The following is a 20997-nucleotide window of genomic DNA, read 5'->3' as shown; positions in this document are numbered from 1 at the left end:
GACCCTGAACCTTCCGCAGACGCGACCATAGGTACACTTTTGGCATTTTCTATGATATATGTGTGTTAATTGATCTGGAATCCACTTTATCATACACCGTCCCTTGTGTTGCTGAAAATTTCACAAATGTAAGAATAAGAGACGAATGTAAAAAAATAAAATAAAAAAAAATAATCAGGCAACCTAAGTCCCTAAAATGGATATGTTAAGCGACGTGTGAGATAACTACAAAGGAGACCTCCCCGAAGTATTATAATACACTATGAGGCCAGTTTAACATTCGAGGACGAATGTTCTAAAGGGGGGGAGGATGTTATATCCCGTATTTTTGAACGTCAGATTATTTGTTGAGGTGGGGCCCACACATCGAGATTTTTTTTGGGACATCTGAAAAGTCATATGAATCACATATGTGAAGTTAAAAACAACTCAAGAACGACCCTTGGGCAAAATCAAAGTGGAAGTCTTCCAAACGAATATTTTTAAGAAAACGTTTTCGGGTGATCTGACTTCTAGGGGCAAAAACGGTATTATAAGTTTGGAATTTGGAAAAATACCAAGAAATAGAAGTTGTAGATAATTGAATTAGCTTTCCAACCATAGGTCGTGGGTTCCCAAGTGATGTCAGTACAAGGAGATATGGACATTTTAAGGTCGAAAGGTCAGCGGGCTAGGCCCAACTCGGGACCAACCGGGTTGGCCCAAAAAAATCAAAAAAATATAATAAGGCCCAAATGAGAGAGGGGTGGCCGGCCAACAATGGCCCAAGCCCATGGACTTTATTAATTTCCATGTGCTAATTAATATAAGGGTCATATATGAGTCATAAACTCATAGAACCTTCAAGAAATTAGAAAGGGGAGAAAAACAAAAGAGAGGGAGAAACCTAAGGGCCATTTTCGGCCAAGCTCAAGACCAAAAAAAAAAAAAAAAAATTCAAAAATCATTTTCTACCAATTAAAGGGTCCTTAGCAAGGTAGAGTAGTCATTGGAGCAAGAAACCACATATTTTTGTGAGTTACAAGTCCTAGCCAAGAAGGAAGAAAAGAGAGAAAGGTAAGAATTAATTCCTTTTTATTATGTTATGAAGGTTGGTTTATGTTGTAGTATGTAGAAATGAGTAGAATTTATGGAAATATGGAAGTTTACAAAGTGGGTGTGCATATATGTAAGTGGACATATATGTATATTGTTGTATAAATAATATGAGTTGAATTTTATGTTGTATTCTAGTTGTGGTTATGGTGAAATTTATATTGGAAATGAAAGTTGAATAAATTTGGTGGAAGTTGGAAATATGGAATGTAGAAGATTATGTCACTTTAGAATGATTTTGTGATATTATGGAAATGAAGTTGTTAAGATGTGAATTATGATTATGGTTGATGAAATTGGAAGGTGGAAATATGTTATGAATATGTATGTTGAAGATTAGAAGTTTTGGATGGATTATGGTTTGGTGGAAAATTTGTATATTTTGTATATTTTGTGAATATTTTGTAAAGTGATATGAAATGTTTCGAATTGTATTGGAGTGATCTTGATTAGTAAATGAATATGAGAATGTTGGTATTGAATTGAAAATGTGAAGTTGGAATGAAAACTATTACACTATGTTGGAAAGGGGACTAGTTATGCTATATTGTGTTTTGTGATGATTATTGATATTGTTGTTGGTATGGTTGTTGATATTTGAGCCGAGTTAAATCTCGGGGATGTTGTATGTATAGGGGAGATGCTGCCCAAATTTTTGTAGACAAGTATTGGTTAAGATTGAAATCTTAAAGCCTTACAATTAACATTTGGTAATTGTGACCAAATTGTAGATTTTGGCGAACTTGAAACTTGATTTTGGAGACGTGTATGAAGCGGAAAAGGTATGTAAGGCTTCACCCTTCCTTCTTTGGCATGTCTTAGACATAATAGGGTGGATACGAGCCTCGGGGACAATCTTATTCCTAGAAATCCGAGTTTGAAGTTGACCCTTTTTCATTCAGTAGAATTGAATTAAATATTGTATGAAATGTTGGAAAATTGCCTAAACATCTAGAACTTGCACAAATAGGACCCGACTACCTTAAAGCTCTCACAAGTGACGTCATGAAATGTAACGTATGTAAATCGTGTACGCCACCTCATTTGACCCGAGGTGGACCCGTTATTCCCGGATTTTCTTAATTGTTTCGTTTATCGAACGATAAGTATTGTAACTATTCTAATGAGAATATTTTTGTGATGATTATGACGAACATGATTTCATAGTTGAAAATCTCGAATTATGGACTCAATATGAACATGAGAAAATAGAGTTAGTTCCTAATCCTCAATCTTATTTCTTTGAACATGATTCTACTTTCTAAAGACTTCAAGAATACAAGTTGACACCTTATGAGGTTTGTGATCTTATTATATGTCTTCTCTTAATACTACTCTTTATTTATAGTCTTGCCTTATAGTACTAGTTCCTCCAAGGCGAGACAAAGTGACCATGGTTATTCCATAAGATAATCGGAGACTACCGACCTTATGTCACTCCGATACGGACATGATTTCCTTTGGGCTCTAATGCATGCTGCTTATATGTTATAAGTATATGTACATGTATATGGGAAAGATTGGGAAAGAGAAGGCGCTATAGACGCATAGCCACCTGATCAGTTGGAGTATGGTACATGATATCGTCCCGGACGTGGGATGCCCGGACGCGGGATATATGGTTAAATGGATCGGAGCCGACGCCTCGGCAATATGATATGTTCTATGTTATATATATATATGAAAAGAAATGTTTTCCAAGAAAGCAAAGTATTATATGTATATGGATCGGGCTGCACGTGCCGCAACAATACGTTATAGTTTATGCACATATGGATCGGGCTGCACGTTCCGCAGCGCTAAGCACGCATGGTATCCGCCAACGTGCACTTATATGTACAGGTTATGTTTCTACTTCATGACATGCGCTATATCTCTTTTACGTCATTATCCATGTTCTATATTTTCTGTATGTTATTATTCATGCCTTACATACTCGGTACATTACTCGTACTGACGTCCCTTCTTGTGGACGCTGCGTTTCATGCCACGCAGGTCAACAGGTAGACAGATTTGACTCTTAGAAGCTCCATCAGCAGTATTGTGGCAGCGCTCCAGTTGTTCCGGAGCCTCAGTTTCTTGGTACTACTTTTGTGTACATATTCGGGCACGGTAGAACCGGTCCTTCTTGTATATGTAGATGTACTTTGTTTAGAGGCTCGTAGACAGATATGTACAGTCAGATGTTTTGTACTTTTGTGGTCCTCGTCGTTGTATAATGTGCTAGCAAAGTTTATAAGTCCATGTCTACAATTATGCCATTAATGTTAGCGTTAAGCAACAGAAAAAAAAAAAAAGATACGATATAGTCTATACGGCCCACCTAGTAGTAAAACTACGATACGAGATAAGGGGTGCTCGGTACAAGTATCGGGTACCCGTCGCGGCCCCTAGTTGGGTCGTGACACAAACAATCACTCCCTCTGTTCCAATTTATTTGAAGAAGTTCGGAGTACGAGGGTCAAATACATAATTTAGATTATGAATGCGGGTATAGATTCTTAAAATATTTTGAAATAAAATATACATATTTAGAAACTACACGAAAAATACTACAAGTCAATATTACTAATGATTGAAAATATATTTAAAAAAGGGAAAGGGGTAAAAAATGCCCCTCTACTTTGGGAAAAAGGGCTAAAAATATTCTTCATTACAAATTAGGGTAAAAAATACCCCTCCCGTTATTAAAGTTTTCAAATATACCTCTGTCTTAACGGAAATTCCCAAAATTACCTGATTTCATTTTTAAACCCACTCCATTTAAAACCGACCCAACTGAATAAAAAACGCATATGGGTTACCCGCTCTTATGCCTAGTGGCTCCAGATGTAGGACTCGGGAACAGTGTTTTAAAAGGCGCGAGCGTAAGGCGGGGCGTTTTACATACGCCTCGACGAGGCGTAAGCCTCGAGGCACGAGGCGTAAGCCCCATGGGTATTTAATTTTTAGTATTTCTTAAAATAATATAATTACAATAAATATTTTTAAATAGGTAAAATTACATAAAAAAATAAAAGAAAACTGTAAATAAATGAAATATATATATATGTGTGTGTGTGTGTATATGTATGTATGTATATGTGTGTGTGAGAGCGCGCGCGCGCTTGATCTTCACAAAAAAATGATCAAAGCAATCCATTATACACCGCTTATAACTTGTAATTATATATAACATAATTTTACAAGTATAAACAATACAATGAAATAAAAGCTATTATGAAATGCAAAACAATTCTAACATTTTAACTTTCAAACAAGGAAAAAAACACAGTTTCTTAAAACACTATTACTATCATACTATTCATTTTATCTCCCTATAAGCAAATAATCAATAAAATTTATCAATATTACAATTAAAACATAACTTCTTCATGAACAAAAAATAAAATTATATGATAATTCTAATACATAGGACTTATGACCAATGACAAGTGAAAATGTACAATTCCGCTATGTGTTTTTTTTTAAAAAAAATTGAGTGATATTCACCCTCACGACGTTCTCAAATAGTAAATATTCAATACTACGACTTGTTATATGAGTTACACCCAATCTTCTATTTCTATAGATGAAAAACTATTAAGTATCATTATTTTGTTAAACAATTATGAGGGTGAATGATTTTAATTAAGGAATTTAAAATATAATTTGTGTAAGAACTGTTAGGCGAGCCCTGGGCGTTGGGCGTTAGGCGTGTTTAGGGCGTATGGTTGGGCGCTTAGGGCGTAAGCCTCATAGGAACTAAGCCCCGCACGTTAGCCCCAGGGCGTTTTGCCACTGCCCTGCCTCGAGGTGAGCCTCGGGGCGAGTCCTGACACTGCCTTTTAAAACAATGCTCGAGAATAAGTTGGTCGCATATGGATTTTTTATATAGTTGGGTCAGGTTTAAATGTAGTAGGTTTAAAAATGAAATCGGGTTATGTTGAGGATTTCCGTTAAGACTGGTGTATATTTGAAAACTTTAATTACGGGAGAAGTATTTTTGACCCAAAGTTGTAACGGAAGATATTTTTGGCCTTTTTCCCAAAATAGAGGAGCATTTTTGACCCTTTTCAAATGCAGAGTCAAACAATTGTCTAATTTTTACTTCAAAATTGAGGTTGACCTTAATGCTATTCCATAATATAAAGAACAAACTGATTGTTTATGCCAAGTGTTACTATCATGCATGAAACATATAATTTGGATAGGATGTTTAGTTGGTCAGGTTGGCGATTTCTAAATTGAGACACCAGAAAAGTTTTCCTATGTTGAAAGTCAATATAAGGGGCACGTGCAAGCAGTCAAAACATGAAACCATAACAAATAAACAAAGGGGGCTGAAAAAAAATTTGTGATCCAAAATTAACGGAAGCCAAATAAGAAAGAGTCTTGGCCATGTACCCGTTCAATTCAAACTTTGTATAGTAGTAGCTCTTGTTTTCAGTCAAGTCTTATTTCAATGTCAACTCTCCCTATATATATATGTCCCATATTCTGTCTTTTTTTTTAATAATCACAACTAAATCGATCTCTTTCCCCTCTTCTCTACCATAATCTCTCTACTACACAAAAATATTTTCCATCCTAAATCAGTAAACATCCTGTTGTAGAAAGAAAAGATGACAGTCCTCCAATCTTCAAGTTTCTTGAGTTCATGTAGTTCTGCTCCCTCAACTTCATCTTGTAGTTGTGGAAGAGGATTGATAAGAGCGAATATTAATAATCCAAGAATTAAAACAAGCAAAACCTCTCTTCCCATTCTTCAATCAGTGCATGAACAAGCGTTGATTAGCTATTCAACCATATCAAACAACAACCTAGTTGAGATACAACTTAGCCCAGCTACAAGAAGAAGGCAAATGGTTAATGGTCCTGATCCCCTGGTTATCAAGAAGCTTTATGCAATCAAAGAGGCAGTTGCAGATAGAGTGGAGATGCATAGAAATATAGGTGAACAAAGAAGCCAATGGAACAATATGCTGTTGACATCCATTAATGGGATTACATTAGCAGCTGCTACAATGGTTGGAATTGCAGCTAGCAGTGGTGCTGACGGCGATTCTGTTTTGGGACTGAAAATGTCATCCACTTTGATGTATTTGGCTGCTAGTGGCATGATGGCGATCATCAACAAGATTCAACCATCCCAGCTTGCTGAAGAACAAAGAAATGCAACAAGGCTGTTTCAAGATCTCCATAACCAAATCGAAACAACTTTATCAATCGGTCATCCTTCAGCTATTGATGTGAAAGAAACTATGGACAAAGTCTTGGCTCTTGACAAGGCGTACCCATTACCTCTACTCGGAGTAATGCTAGAGAAATTTCCATCTTCTGTGGAACCTGCTATTTGATGGCCTCAGCAACGTCGAAGACAGCCCAAAAGGGCCAGTGACAGTGAAAACAATTGGAACGGATGGAATGGCAAACAGGAGGAGGAAATGAGAGAAATAATGGGAGTATTGGGTAGAAAAGACCAAGAAGAATATATTAGGCTAGGGGAAAAGGCCTTGAAACTCAACAAAGTTTTAGCCTTGTCTGGTCCTTTGCTCACAGGCCTAGCAGCGATTGGCTCTGCATTTGCTGGTCATTCTACTCATGGATCTTGGGCAGCCATGCTTGGAATTGTTGGTGGAGCATTGGCAAGTGCAGTTAACACAGTAGAGCATGGTGGACAAATCGGAATGGTATTCGAAATGTATAGGAGTAACGCCGGTTTCTTCCAGTACATGCAAGAATCTATTGAATCTAACTTGACAGAAACAGACGAGGAGAGAAGAGAAAATGGCGAAGTTTTTGAAATGAAGGTGGCTTTGAAGTTAGGAAGGAGCTTATCAGATCTGAGAAATCTTGCTGCTTCTTCGTCATTGAAAGAAGAACATTTGGATGAGTTTGCAAGCAAGCTTTTCTGATGTTGCACACTAATGTTGTTACATATATTTGTATTATAAGTAGCGGAACATACTCTTTAATTTTTTTTCAAATATACATTCTTTTACAAAGTTAATTGGTAGAAAGCAGTGTTGGCTATTAGCATATTTTACTAATTTATTCATTAGTTCTTCAAATTTCTTTAGAGCAACGAAAGGTAGATGTTTCTTACCAAATCCTAGGTGTCACGATCCAAATTCATGAGACCGCCGTGGCTGGCACTTAGCGAGCATCTACCACACTAAGTGAATCAGTATTCATCGCTAAGTGAATCAATATTCATCTTAGTTTATAAGCATAACTCTACGCACACAAGAATAAACGTAGTAATTAAACGTAAGTATGCCATAGCAACGAAAACAGTACAAAGCATCATAATACACCATAAACCCACAATCTAATCATGGAGCATGAAACACAATCTGAGTGCAAAAGTTGGGATGTAGCCAGAAAACATAACTAAGTAAAACTAGAAATAACAGAATGACTTACCCTTGTGGTGTGCAGTGGCGGAGCCAGAAATTTTGGTAAGATTTTTCAAATGTTGACGAGTATATAATTTTTTTTCGATGAATGAGTGCAACCAATTTTTTTTTAACATCATCACTGCACACCCGCTTAAAAATTTATTGTTCATTTGATTTCGCAAGTTATTCTTGATAAATTTCATTGCTAGAAAACTCTTACGGTGATTACAGTATCAAATGACAGCAACAATAAATAACAACATGTGTACGTTATCCCACAAGTGGAGAACAACAAGGGGCATTTCGAGAATGTTACAAAGCGAGAGATAACGACTAAATAATTTTCTTTGAAAAAAAAAAGAATGAGAACAAAGTTGGATAATTATAATGTTCATAGAAGCAATTAAAAAAAGAAAAGAGACAAAATAAGTGGTAGCTAACTTGCTATTAGTGATAAATAGTGTAAATATGTAGTAAAATAATATTTTGTAAATCTTCTATTTTAGGTTAGTATAGTTTGTATCCTAATAGGACATTGTAACTATGGTATATTTACCAACTCAATCAATGAGAATAATCACGGAATTAATCTCTTTCATGGTATCAGATACTAGGGTTTCTTTTCCTTCTCTTCCGCTGCCCTAATTCTCTGACGTCCTCTACCCACTTTTCCGACGTCTTCTTCTTCTTCTTCTTCTTCGATTTCTGTTCATTTTTCTTGCCTTCCATCAATGGCAGACACCAAGTTCCATCCTGCTTTGGCTGTCTCCAACATCAAGAATCACATCCCAATCATTCTTGAGATGGAAACGGATCATTATTCGGCTTGGGCCGAATTATTCAAACTTCATGCCCGGTCTCACCGTGTCCTTTCCCACATTCTGCCAACCGGAAAGGAGAAGGCTCCTACCACCGACGACAAAAAGGAGTTGTGTTCCACTTTGGATGCCACGGTACTTCAATGGGTATATGCAACCATCTCCACGGACTTATTGCATACAATCATCGAAGAAGACCTATCGGCAAAGGAGGCCTGGGATCGCCTCCGTAATCTTTTTCAAGACAACAAAAACTCCCGTCCGTTGCTTTGGAACATGATTTCTCTCATGTCAAGATGCGGGATTTTCCAAACGCTTCGGCGTATTGCCAACGTCTCAAGACCTTGGCCGATCAACTTAAGAGTGTGGGGGCTCCGGTGACCGACAACTGCCTCGTTCTCCAACTGGTGGCAGGACTCCCAGAGGCATACAAGAATTTGGGTACCTACATCCGCCAAAGTAAGCCTTTTCCACCATTCTCCGAAGCTCGGTCAAGTTTGTGCCTTGAGGAAAAGGCGTTGGCTGAAATGCACGATGACTCGCCCGCGGCTATGGTGGCTAATTCCAAACGTGATTTTGATGACTCTTCTCATCTGGAAAATTCTGGTCGTTCTCACCATCATCGGGGCAAAAATAACAACAAAAACCACGGCTCTAGCGGAGGGAATAATAACGGCGGTGGTCGTGGTTCGGGCGGCGGCAGTGGCAGCCGACGTCGTGGAGGACGCCCCTCAGGTGACCAGCAGCAGTGGCAACAGCCCTCCTCACCGTGGCAGTGGGGTTGGATGCCTCAGTGGGCTCCCCCTTGCCCGTATCCTACCACGCAGTGGGCTCGGCCACAGCAGCAGTGGCAGCCGCCATCTTCTTCGTCTGGCCCGAGGTCGCTGGCCCAGCCTAGCATTTTGGGCTCGCGACCACAGCAGTAGGCATATGCAGTCGCGGGCCCCCCGATGCAATGCACTCCGACGGATATTGAATCGGCCATGCACACGATGACGTTGAACCAACCCGATTCGAATTGGTACTCTCTCATCTTATTTTAATTTGAGCAATCGTAATACTGGCATTGTTGTTGGTAATGGTAATTCAATTCCAATTCGAGGTTGTGGTCATGCTAAATTGCCTCCCCCGAACCCTCCTTTATTGTTAAACAATGTCCTTCATGCGCCAAAACTCATAAACAATTTGATATCGGTTCGTAAATTTACTACTGATAACTATGTGAGTGTTGAATTTGATCCTTATGGGTTTTCTGTGAAGGATTTCCGGACGGGGATGGCTCTCATGAGATGTAATAGTAGGGGTGCTCTCTATCCATTGTCCACCTTCAAATTTTCCACCAATTCACCGTCGACGTTTGCTGCCTTGTCTTCTACCCGTTGGCATGACCGTTTGGGCCACCCGGGAGCTTCTATTTTGGATTTTCTTAGGCGTAATAAAAGCATTGAATGTAATAGTTCTAGTTCATCTAGTATTTGTCATTCTTGCATTCTTGGTAAACATGTTAAGTTGCCATTTGCTAGTTCTATTTCCAAAACTTTGTTTCCATTTGACATTATTCATAGTGATTTGTGGACTTCTCCAATTTTGAGTTCTATGGGCCATCGTTATTATGCTATGTTTTTGGATGATTTTACCAACTATTTGTGGGCTTTCCCTTTGGCTAGAAAATCTGATGTTTACTCAAAATTCATGGATTTTAAGACCCATATTCTTACTCAATTTGAACGTCCTATCAAGAATGTCCAATGTGATAATGGGAGGGAATATACTAATAGTCAATTCGGAAAATTTTGTGCATCCAATGGGATGTCTTTCCGTCTTTCGTGTCCTCATACATCCTCTCAAAATGGGAAAGCAGAAAGAAAAATTTGTTCACTAAATAATGTCATCCGGACTCTTCTTGCTCATGCCTCCTTTCCTCCGTCTTTTTGGCATCATGCATTGCAAATGGCGACATATCTCATTAATATTTTACCAAGTAAGCTATTGGGTCACAAATCACCTTTAGAGGTCCTTTACCAACGGAAACCATCTTATTCTCATCTCCGAGTCTTTGGGTGTTTATGTTATCCCCCTTTTCCGTCTACTACTATTCACAAGTTGCACCCTCGGTCAACTCCATGTGTCTTTTTGGGATATCCACCAAACCATCGTGGCTACAAATGTTTTGATTTATCCTCAAATAAAATCACTATTTGTCATCACGTTTTATTTGATGAGACTCAATTTCCGTTTTCCAAAATCCATACTCCGGCTCCCACCTCTTATGACTTCTTTGATGATGGTCTCTCTCCTTACTTGATCCATCATATAGCCGCCAGCCCTCCACCGCTGCCCTGTCCCCCTCCGTCGCTGCCCGTGACTCAGGACCACGCCGACCCCTCCCCACCTGGGCAGCAGCCTCCATCGTCCTATACGCAGTACCAGTCCGCCCCTCTCCCCCACCAGCTTCCCACCACCCCGCAAAACTCGACCATTTCTCCACTTGTCCAGCCCAATACCCACACACGCATGGTCACTCCTAGTCAACGCGGGATTTTCAAACCCAAGCACCCATTTAATCTACATACGGCGGTTACCAAGTCCCCATACCTCGTAAACCGTTGGATGCGCTACGTGACCCGAATTGGAAATTGGCCATGGATGATGAATATGATGCTCTTATTAAAAATAAGACGTGGGATTTGGTACCCCGTCCACCTAATGTGAATGTTATTTGGTCTATGTGGATTTTTACTCATAAAGAAAAGTCTAATGGTGATTTTGAGAGGCATAAAGCCCGTCTTGTAGGTGATGGCAAAACACAACAGGTTGGCATTGATTGTGGTGAGACTTTCAGTCCGGTCGTGAAGCCAGCAACGATCCGCACTGTCTTAAGTCTAGCTCTATCTCAACATTGGCCCATTCATCAGTTGGATGTCAAAAATGCATTTCTTCATGGCGAGCTCAAGGAGACGGTTTATATGCATCAGCCTATGGGTTTTAGAGACCCATCTCGTCCCGATTATGTGTGTTTGTTGCGCAAGTCCTTATATGGGCTTAAACAGGCACCGAGAGCTTGGTATAAAAGATTTGCTGACTTTGTTTCTTCCATTGGTTTTGCTAATAGCAGGTCTGACCACTCCTTGTTCATCTATCGCAAAGGGCACCACTTGGCTTACAGTTTACTATATATGGATGATATTATTCTTACTGCTTCTTCAGATGCTCTCCGTTGTTCTATTATGGGCCTTCTTGGCTCAGAATTTGCTATGAAGGACTTAGGTCCTTTGAACTATTTTCTTGGCATTGCGGTGACCCGTCACAAGGGTGGTATGTTTCTATCACAACGAAGTTATGCTACGGACATTATTGAACGTGCAGGGATGTCCTCGTGTAAGCCTTCTTCCACTCCGGTTGACACTAAACCGAAGGTCAGTGCCTCTTCTGGCGATCTGTGTGACGATCCCACTCATTTCCGGAGCCTTGCAGGTGCTCTTCAGTATCTTACCTTCACCAGACCGGATATTTCTTATGTTGTACAACAGATTTGTCTTCATATGCATGCTCCACGAGATACGCATATGCTTGCTCTTAAGCGGATTATTCGGTATATTCAGGGTACTCTTGATCATGGTTTGCATCTCTACTCATCTTCAGTTACAGATTTGGTTTCATACACTGATGCTGATTGGGGGGATGTCCAGACACCAGATGCTCGACGTCGGGTTATTGCGTGTTTTTGGGAGATAATTTGATATCCTGGTCATCTAAGCGCCAACCTACTCTTTCCCGCTCTAGTGCGGAAGCAGAATATAGGGGGGTTGCTAATGTTGTCTCTGAATCATGTTGGATACGTAACCTCCTCTTGGAACTACATTGTTCGATCCCTAAGGCTACTTTAGTTTATTGTGATAATGTCAGTGCCATTTACCTGTCAGGAAATCCAGTCCAACATCAGCGCACCAAGCACATTGAGATGGATATACATTTTGTTCGTGAAAAGGTGGCGCGCGGCCACGTCCGTGTCCTTCATGTTCCATCCCGATATCAGCTCGCCGATATTTTCACTAAAGGACTGCCACAGGTCTTATTTGAAGATTTTCGGGACAGTCTCAGCGTTCGTAAACCTCCCGTTTCGACTGCGGGGGTGTGATAAATAGTGTAAATATGTAGTAAAAGAATATTTTGTAAATCTTCTATTTTAGGTTAGTATAGTTTGTATCCTAATAGGACATTGTAACTATGGTATATTTACCAACTCAATCAATGAGAATAATCACGGAATTAATCTCTTTCAATTAGACCTCGTTTTCTTCTTTTTAACAATACGACTTCTTCTTTTCTAGGAAATAGGAAGGAAAGAAGAAAGAATAAAGGAGTTTCAACACATGAGTCCAACGTAACTCCAAACCAACATATGAATAAACCAAATGCAAATCATAACTCAAATACAAATAAGGTTAGTCGGAGCATGGAAGAAAATAAGTGCAAATGCAAATCAACCAAGTAGCTTCAGACATTGTTTGTATGTTTTCTTTTAAAGAAAGAAGATGACCAACGTTTGACGCAAGCTTTAAACCGTGACTTTTAGGTAAAATTGAACACCCTTTACCTCTAAGCTATTTAACTCAATTATTTTAAGGGTGTTCAAAATTTAATTTTTATCCAGTTAACTATAAGATCTAATCCATATACTAGCACCATTTTCCAGCCAAGGGTGTGCAGGTGACCACCCTTGGCCATGAGTGGCTTTGCCACTCGTGGTGCATTGTGCCTCAAACCTGTTGGGCTAAACGGTCCAAAGATAATCTTAACATGATATTGTCCGCTTTGGGCCAAGCCCGCACGGTTTTCTCCAGATGGATATTAAATCATGTATTTATGGAAAACACGCATCTAGAGGTTAAGGTCTCCACTGACCTCGAATCCAAGCTAAGTAGGCGTTTGGACATGCGATTTGAAACCATGAGTTGAAATCAGCGTTTGGACATGTGATTTCATCTCATGGTTTCATGTCATGGGATGGAATCCCAAATCATCCAAAAAGGCATGTTTTGGGATTTCAAACCATGTCCAAACGGCATCTAAGTGTACAACTTTTACCCTTCTTTTCCCCGTGTCCAAACTCAGCCACACATTTCCAATCTACACAAAATATCAATTATCGAGGTCAAATATACCTCTCTCTTATAATTGCAACTCCGCCAAAGACAGTCAAAAAAGTCAACCCTCGATCAACGGGTCAAATATATGGACCCTATATGTTTTATATCCAAATTATAATTAGTTTCCTTATTGGAGCCTGAAAAGTCGATCAAATCCTCAACTTATCAATTGGGATTTTAGGGATAAACCATGAACTCCTATATACATGAAATTCATGATTTAGCCTTAAAAGGCAACTTGATAAACCATGATTTTCTATATTTAAATCCTCAATCTCAAGGCAAATACATACATAGATGCATGTACATAATCTTGAGTCTATGAATCCAATCAATTTCATTGGAATATAACATCACCCAATTGCAATAACACCATTTAAATTCAACCATAATTAATTATCATATCTCTATCCCAATAATAGTTGCGCATAATATTGATAATTAAATGGAAAGAAAAAGAGACTAATACCTTAAATAATTAGTAGCTCAAGGCTTGAGTTTCTATTCCTCTATTCCTTTTATATTATCTGTTTCTCTCCCTTGTTCGAGGTGTTTGTAAAAAATCAGTTTGTAGATGTTTCAGGTGCATAAGACCTTAAATCCCTTTTGATCTTGAGAATTTTGGGTTTGGAACTGATTTTATGTCGCTGCATGTCGAGAACTACCACCTTACAGTAAACAAATTGATTCATACTAATTCAAATTTTCTCTAAGATTCAATTTGAGGTTTGATTACTTTATATAGGAAGTTTGTTAATAATTTCGCACTTACTTTCGTGGGTTTGGTCCTTAATCAACCAAGCACAACCTTAATGACAGAATTGTCCATATATAATGTTGGGTTAGCTCCGCTCAAAGGTATTTTTATCACGGTGTGATATTATTCCTTTAGACCAAGAACTTTCCTTTAAAAAGACTCGCACTATTAAGAGTATCTTAAACCTTATATTAGTTTATTTTTCTTTTCAATTATCATGTGTGACTTTTGTTGGCACACCAGATAATTTTTCTTTCACAGTACTTATCACTAAACTTCTCAAACTAAGGTTTACATGGCACATCGTCAAACCCGTTAAAATAAGTTTCACATAGTCTATCACTATGATTCATGAGCTAATTAATTATTATATGGAATTATTCGAGTATTTATGACCATGTCCACATGCAAGCGTCTCTTTGTATGTGCATTTTTAGGTTCTAGGTAAAGGCAATAAACAAACTCCGCGCTATAACTCTCATACGCATCTTGTCGAACTATTGACTCTAATTTCAGTTACTGAGACAAGCCAACCCAAATATACATGGATCAATCCGTCACTATTTTCCCCCAAAAGGCACCATCAAAAGTATTTTTTACCTTATTATATGCAAGGTCGGATTTATCATTAGCTTTTGTCAAATTCTATATTTGTCTTAGAAAGATCATATGTAAAATTAAAATTACAAATTTAGAACTCAGTAACTCGATAAATAATGCTAAGTGATGACAACATACTTCTCCGTATATACTTCAAATTGGAAAATCATAAAATTGAAAATACATAGCAAGTTGTCTGATATTCTTCAGATATAATACACCACCTATTAGAACCAGTAGTTACTTAAAAAAAAAAAATCTAAAGCAAGTTTAAACGATTCTCAGATTGATTAAAACCTGATTATTAGCATCAAGCTCTAGCTAGCTAGCTGAGTTAGCTTGATTCTATGACAAAAGTCAAGGAGTTGAGAGTGAAATTAGGATCTATTTCCAAGGGTGAGCTCAAGAGAGATAGTATTATTCACATGATCTAAACTGGAAGATGGCTCTAAGGACATGGTGCTTCCAGAGGCTTCCTCTTCTTCAAGATTGATAATTGTAGCTGCACTCTTGTTTAACCAACTGCTACCATATTGTTGTACCCCTTTATTCCCATTCCGTTCCTGGAAAAAACAAATTTAATTCTAATTAGTTAAGTAGTCACAAGTCACACCAATCTATTGTTTCTAATTTATTGTATCAAGTTAAAGGAAGTCATTAACTTATAAAAAGAAGTGAAGGATTTCGTTAATTACTTGAACACTGCAGCCATTGAAGAAATCCTTGAACATGGTGCAAGAGTTGGACCTTCCTAATTCCAACCTTGTGATATTATTGTAATTTTCCCTCATCTCTTGCATCTGTTTCCTATTCAATTGAAACAAGGGAAAGGTGTGAAGGCAACGCCGTTCCATTTTAGTGTTTATGCATAACCAAGGAAAAAAAAATGGTGCCTAGTTAATTAAGCAAGAGTTGCACTTAATGTACTAGGTACTAACAAGAGTGAAGATATAATTTAACATGTTATAATTGGTATAGGTCAACTTAGTCTCAGAGAATGTAAATATCATATAATAATAATTAGCATTCTCTTTTTTTGCTATGATTGCTTGCAATCAGTAGTGGTTGTATATTAGGAGTAAGGTCTAGTCTCCCATTTATTGCTTTCAATAATAATATACAACGTAACTGTAGCAGGATTCATCCTGGGATTATTTTTTATTTATTTTTAAAAAAAAACATATGATAATATAATTGGTTAGCCGCCTTATTTTTCGGGTTCCACAATTCCACTTGTTAATGAGCTAATTAAGCAAAGAGTCTAACTTATATAACGCAGCTCATAATAACTTGAAAATATGGCAGACCACCTGTTTTTACAGGTTATGTTACGCTATTCCTACAAAAATTATTCACACTATGTATATAGAGAAAGTTATACTCAGGAAGGAATTATATAGGAAATACTCTAACATCAATTCATAGATGAGCAAAACAAAAAGATTTGAGAAATGAGACAAACCATGGAGGAGGCAAAATAGTAGGCCTGGAGGCAAGTTCCGCATAGTTACTGTTTAATGTCAAATTAGGATTGCCATCAAAGAATGCTTTGCTATTATAGTAATGATGATAGTTCCCATGGAGATAATTCATTTGATCTGAGCCTTCCATTCTATTCTTCTTGCCCGCATTTGCAGCTTCTGATTAACAAAAAAAAAAAAAAAAAAAGTCAAATGAATTTGTGGTGAACCTAATTAATTCGTAACATGAGTATATGCGTAAGAAAAATAAATTAAGAAGAAAAATTATAAACGAAATGTATAGGATTCACTACCCAAACACTAATTTTAAATTTTGAATCCACATTCTATTATATGAACAGTACTTTCCTTGTACTATTAAAGAGTCTTTGTTTGGATAGTAGAATGCAACTACCACCACATGGCAATTTCTCAGACATATTTTTAACCCTTCCAACAAATTCTACCTAAAATAATATAAAGGATGAAAATGGGAAAGTGAATTCTCACTTTTGGTCTTGCGAGCAATAGACTAGCTAGTAACAGTAGTTCTATATGAACCTTTTCCATTTGAGTAACCAAAAGGAGTTATCGTATGGAATATATATGGAGTCAGCAAAACATAAAGGGTGAAATGAAACATAAAAAGATTCCTCAAATGGAATTTCACTTCAGTCTTTTCTTGATTGCATCACTGGTCACTCATTTACTTACAATTATTTTCTTAAAAAAATGATAAAATAAGCATATATAAACTTTCAAATGACTCATCAGCTTCTTTAGATAATAAAATCATGCTTCAAGCCGGTCAAAATTTTCTTGCTATAAAGACCAGAAATACTTTTTTTTTTTTCCAAAAGAACAAATCAAAAAAAGTTAATTTGGTGCGCCTGAACATAGAAGAAATGGAGTTTGATGAAAAGAAGCAAATGTATACCTTGCATCATCTGTTCGTGCTTCATGCTTCGGTACATCTGTTCATAACAAAATAAATCTTAAAGCTAGCTATATGAAACCTAAAAATAAAAATAAAAAATAAAGAAGAAGAAGAAGAAGAAGAAAAAACTTGCATTTCAAATAATAACCTGAAGGTGACTCTTAACTTGAGCTATGGTCAGGCCCTTCACATCCATCAGTTGTAGCACCATCTTTGGAGTTGCTCCTAATTATTAGTACCACAACAATTCAATAAATAAATATTAGTCGCCAAAAAATCATTAGAGAACGTATCACACTTTTCCTAGATAGTTAGTGGAATATTAAACCTTTCATCTTAAGCCGTCATAGATCCACTCCTCTTTTTTAGAGAACCAAAAGGAATGGAAATTAAATCCTTAATTAAGAAAGGAAAATTTTCTCCTTTTCATGCACTTAACTCTCTCTCTCTCTCTCTCTCTCTCTCTCTCTCTATATATATATATATATATATATATATATATATATATATATAACTGATTTCATGCAAGAAGAGATAGGTAGGCTTACGATCTGCTCCACCAAGTCTTTCAACAGCATGTACAAAGCTGCGGTGAAGATCATGCGTCCATTTCAGCCTCGGCATTCTTGATCTAACATATGGTCTTACCCCTGATGATGATTTATTATCATTGCTGTTTTCTAATGTTAATGGCTGCTCCACACTAACTCTCATGGATAAAGATGGAGAATTTTCGGAAGAATTCTCAGAAAACTGTAGCCCCTTCATCATGTTAAAGGATGATGAGGTTGGGAAGATGGAGATATGATGGGGGAAGGTGGAAATTAAAGGAGTTGTGGTCTATGTTGAAGTATACAACCAAAAGGGAATAAATCTTAGTGAGTCTGTTGTCACCTTTTGTCTACTTGTGCAGGCTTTTAGAACAAGGTTTTTCTTGCAAAAAATTGAGTTCTCCAACAGTTAAATTAAAGTCTCTTGAATTTTGATTATGAATCTGGAAAACAAAAATCACGGAGTTTAATAAGCTCTAGTTATATATGTTCAACTTTGCACTCATAATTGGATGAGAATAGTGAAAAAGGACTTGGAAAAAGGGAAGAAATGAATAAGGAAAAGAATAATTCCACAGAAAAGATTCTATTACAGGATATTCTTTGTTTGAGGTCAGTATCAAAACATTCTCGTGTGCCCTCATATGAGCAATACTCTACCATATGAGTTTGAGGTCATTACAGGATATTCTTTGTTTGAGGTCAGTATCATATTCTTTGTTTGAGGTCAGTATCAAAACATTCTCGTGTGCCCTCATATGAGCAATACTCTACCATAAGGTTATTGGCGCATTTACACTTCAAGTTATGAGTTCGATAAAACTCAGTAGCTTTAGTTTGACATAAATTTTATATTTCTATTAAAAACTTATTTAATAAATATAAATAATCGTCCAATACACAATAAGTAAAAAGGTTATGATCCAAAACCCCATATATTTAAAATTCTGAATTTAAATTGCATACGCATAAACAACCTCATCCCTACCCAGCCCACCTTTTATCCTTAAAATACCCCTCCAAAAGGGGCAAAAAGGGGATGGATTAGTGACTATTCACTGGTGATCGCACTTAGAAATGATCGACAACTTCAAGACTAGCTAAAAGACAATTGTGAGAAAACCTCTTTTGGCATTTGGTGAAGCCTTTGGAAGTCAGTTACGACCAATGAATTTAGACTTCAAGCGTGTACATGATGAGTTATACATGTTTGTTTCACAAAGTTTAACATACCTATTATATTGTTATTCCTCCGTGCATTTTTGCTTGTCCATGTTTGACTCGGCACATCCCATATAAAGTACGTAATTAATAAAATGATAAACTTACTATATCACCCTTTGTATAATAAATTCAATATTTTGGGAAATGCATTGAAAATGATTATAGTTAATAATAAGGGTAAATTAGGAACTCAATGATAAATTGTCTTAATTTGCTAAGCCGAACAAGTAAAAATGGACATATATTTTTATTATAGTGGACAAGTAAAATTGGACGAAGAGAGTATTATTTCCAAAAATTATGTAGCTTCATATTTCTCAAAATGAGACTAATAACATATAGTTTTGCTCCATCCCACAAAGATAGGGGTAGGATTTGCATACATTCTACTCTTTCCGGACCCAATTTGTGAAACTACACTAGATATGTTGTTGTTATTGTTATTGTTGTTATTTGACCTTTCTCGTTGTGTTTCCACGGGTACAATCCATTAACCAAAAGGCAACAATCCAAACCACTTGAATGAGTTTAGCTAAGAAAAGTACAATAGCCACCTTCTTTGGCAGTTGGCAGAGCTAAATAATTTTATTAGCTTATTTTAGGAACAAGATAATGAAGAGCGGTGAAGTGAGGCCAAATAAGGAAAAGACGAGGGTGACATAGGCAAATGCATGTCCTCAATGAAACATACCAAATCCCCCCACAAATTCTCCAAATCCTCTTTTTGGAGACCATAACTCCCTCCATCTGTAAAGTAGCTTCAATCTTTCTTCTTCTTTTTTTCTTTTTTTGGCTCCGAACCTAATCAACGTTACACTGGCTAGACGGAGCCAATGAAATAGTAACGCGCAATTATACATCTAAAAGTTTCATGACATGTGGCTCATTCGTGATAACTTCTGCGAATAAATGAGGATACCGATCATTAAATGAGATCTTGACATATCATACATGTTCAAGATATGTTTTTGAATGGCGACACGTTACACATTCTAGGTCATCACTGTCCGGACTTTCATAAGATACTTATCATCTAGTGGGGCGGGTGCAAAAATTCTAAATGTCTTACGTCGACACTGGTGGATGGATGGAATTTAGGAGAAATCCATTCCCAAATTCCATTTGACGGCCGAATGTAGCCAAAACTTGGAACGTAAATAACTTTTTTTTTTTAAGCCATCACCTTAGGTTGTGATCCCTATGGTGTGGGGGGTTAGGCTCGACCCCTACCATGTCTATTGATGCAAAAGTATTACATATGTTAGAGGGGGACATGGACCAAACCTCTAACCAAGAGATAACTGCACATATATCCAAAAAAATTAGAAGAAGGAAGCAGCCTATACAATGTCCTTCTCTATTTAGAAAAGTTCTATCAACTTACAAAAAAATTACATTTGTCGTATCTTCTTCTCAAGGAAGGGAGTTTCCACTTATCAAGTTGGATTAATCCCTTCACTTCTTGTGGAAGTTCATGAAATGAAGTGTAGATAATGTCGTTACCACTAGTTGAAGCTTGTTTGGCAAGAAAATCGGCAATCCTGTTGGACTCTCTGTAGCAATGATTGAAGTCCACTGAGTCGTTTTCCCTTATGGTACTTTGGATCAAATGCTTTAGTTTCATATTGGTAGTAGCCTTTTTGTTGAGCATGTCACAAATGATCTTAGCGTCCATCTCTATAATAACCTTGTTAAGGCCTATTACCTTACACCACTGGACTGCAAAGTTAGCAACCTTTGTTTCAGAGAAATTATTGCTGATACAGTCAATGGGTTTAGAAAAAGCCTTATAAAAGTCTCCATTACTGTCTCGAATGATCCCTGAACGTAAATAACTTAGTGTACGAAAATTCGGGATCAACAGTAATTTAGAAAATTGCAGGAATATTCTCTGGAAGAACTTGGCAGAGACATGGACAAGTGTTTGGCAAATTCATAAGCATGAACAATGGACACTTGTGAAATTTGAGAATTTCCTTTGGATAGTTTCTCAAGCGGTGATCACTCAAATTAAAGGTGTCA

At 37.4% G+C, this 20997-nt stretch overlaps 3 protein-coding genes and 1 long non-coding RNA gene across 4 annotated transcripts; 3 read left to right on the top strand and 1 right to left on the bottom strand.

The window, feature by feature from the left end:
- The first annotated feature begins 757 nt into the window (after positions 1 to 757).
- Positions 758 to 3379, top strand: LOC132624854 (uncharacterized). Its single transcript, XR_009576549.1, has 3 exons — positions 758 to 1056; positions 1827 to 1877; positions 3091 to 3379. It is a non-coding gene; the product is annotated as an uncharacterized LOC132624854 (long non-coding RNA).
- A 2320-nt stretch (positions 3380 to 5699) lies between these two features.
- LOC132622798 (probable F-box protein At4g22030) lies at positions 5700 to 7150 on the top strand. Its single transcript, XM_060337472.1, has one exon. The coding sequence runs from the start codon at positions 5700 to 5702 to the stop codon at positions 6432 to 6434; it is 735 nt and encodes a 244-aa protein (XP_060193455.1). The 3' UTR covers positions 6435 to 7150.
- Positions 6522 to 7150, top strand: LOC132622797 (probable F-box protein At4g22030). Its single transcript, XM_060337471.1, has one exon. It carries the CDS (start codon positions 6522 to 6524, stop codon positions 6990 to 6992), a length of 471 nt encoding a protein of 156 aa, XP_060193454.1. The 3' UTR covers positions 6993 to 7150.
- A 7786-nt stretch (positions 7151 to 14936) lies between these two features.
- On the bottom strand, positions 14937 to 18380 carry LOC132622294 (uncharacterized). The gene is made up of 6 exons (XM_060336880.1): positions 17749 to 18380; positions 17349 to 17425; positions 17201 to 17237; positions 16266 to 16443; positions 15499 to 15610; positions 14937 to 15366 (listed from the first exon to the last, which is right to left on the bottom strand). Exons 1-6 carry the CDS (start codon positions 17969 to 17971, stop codon positions 15181 to 15183), a joined length of 813 nt encoding a protein of 270 aa, XP_060192863.1. The 5' UTR covers positions 17972 to 18380; the 3' UTR covers positions 14937 to 15180.
- Between the last annotated feature and the right edge of the window lie 2617 nt (positions 18381 to 20997).

The sequence above is a fragment of the Lycium barbarum genome, chromosome 12 (genome assembly GCF_019175385.1).
Source record: "Lycium barbarum isolate Lr01 chromosome 12, ASM1917538v2, whole genome shotgun sequence".
NCBI classification, from domain to species: Eukaryota; Viridiplantae; Streptophyta; class Magnoliopsida; order Solanales; family Solanaceae; genus Lycium; species Lycium barbarum.
The sequence above is the reverse complement of the archived record's forward strand: the minus strand, read 5'-3'. Positions and strand labels throughout refer to the sequence as shown.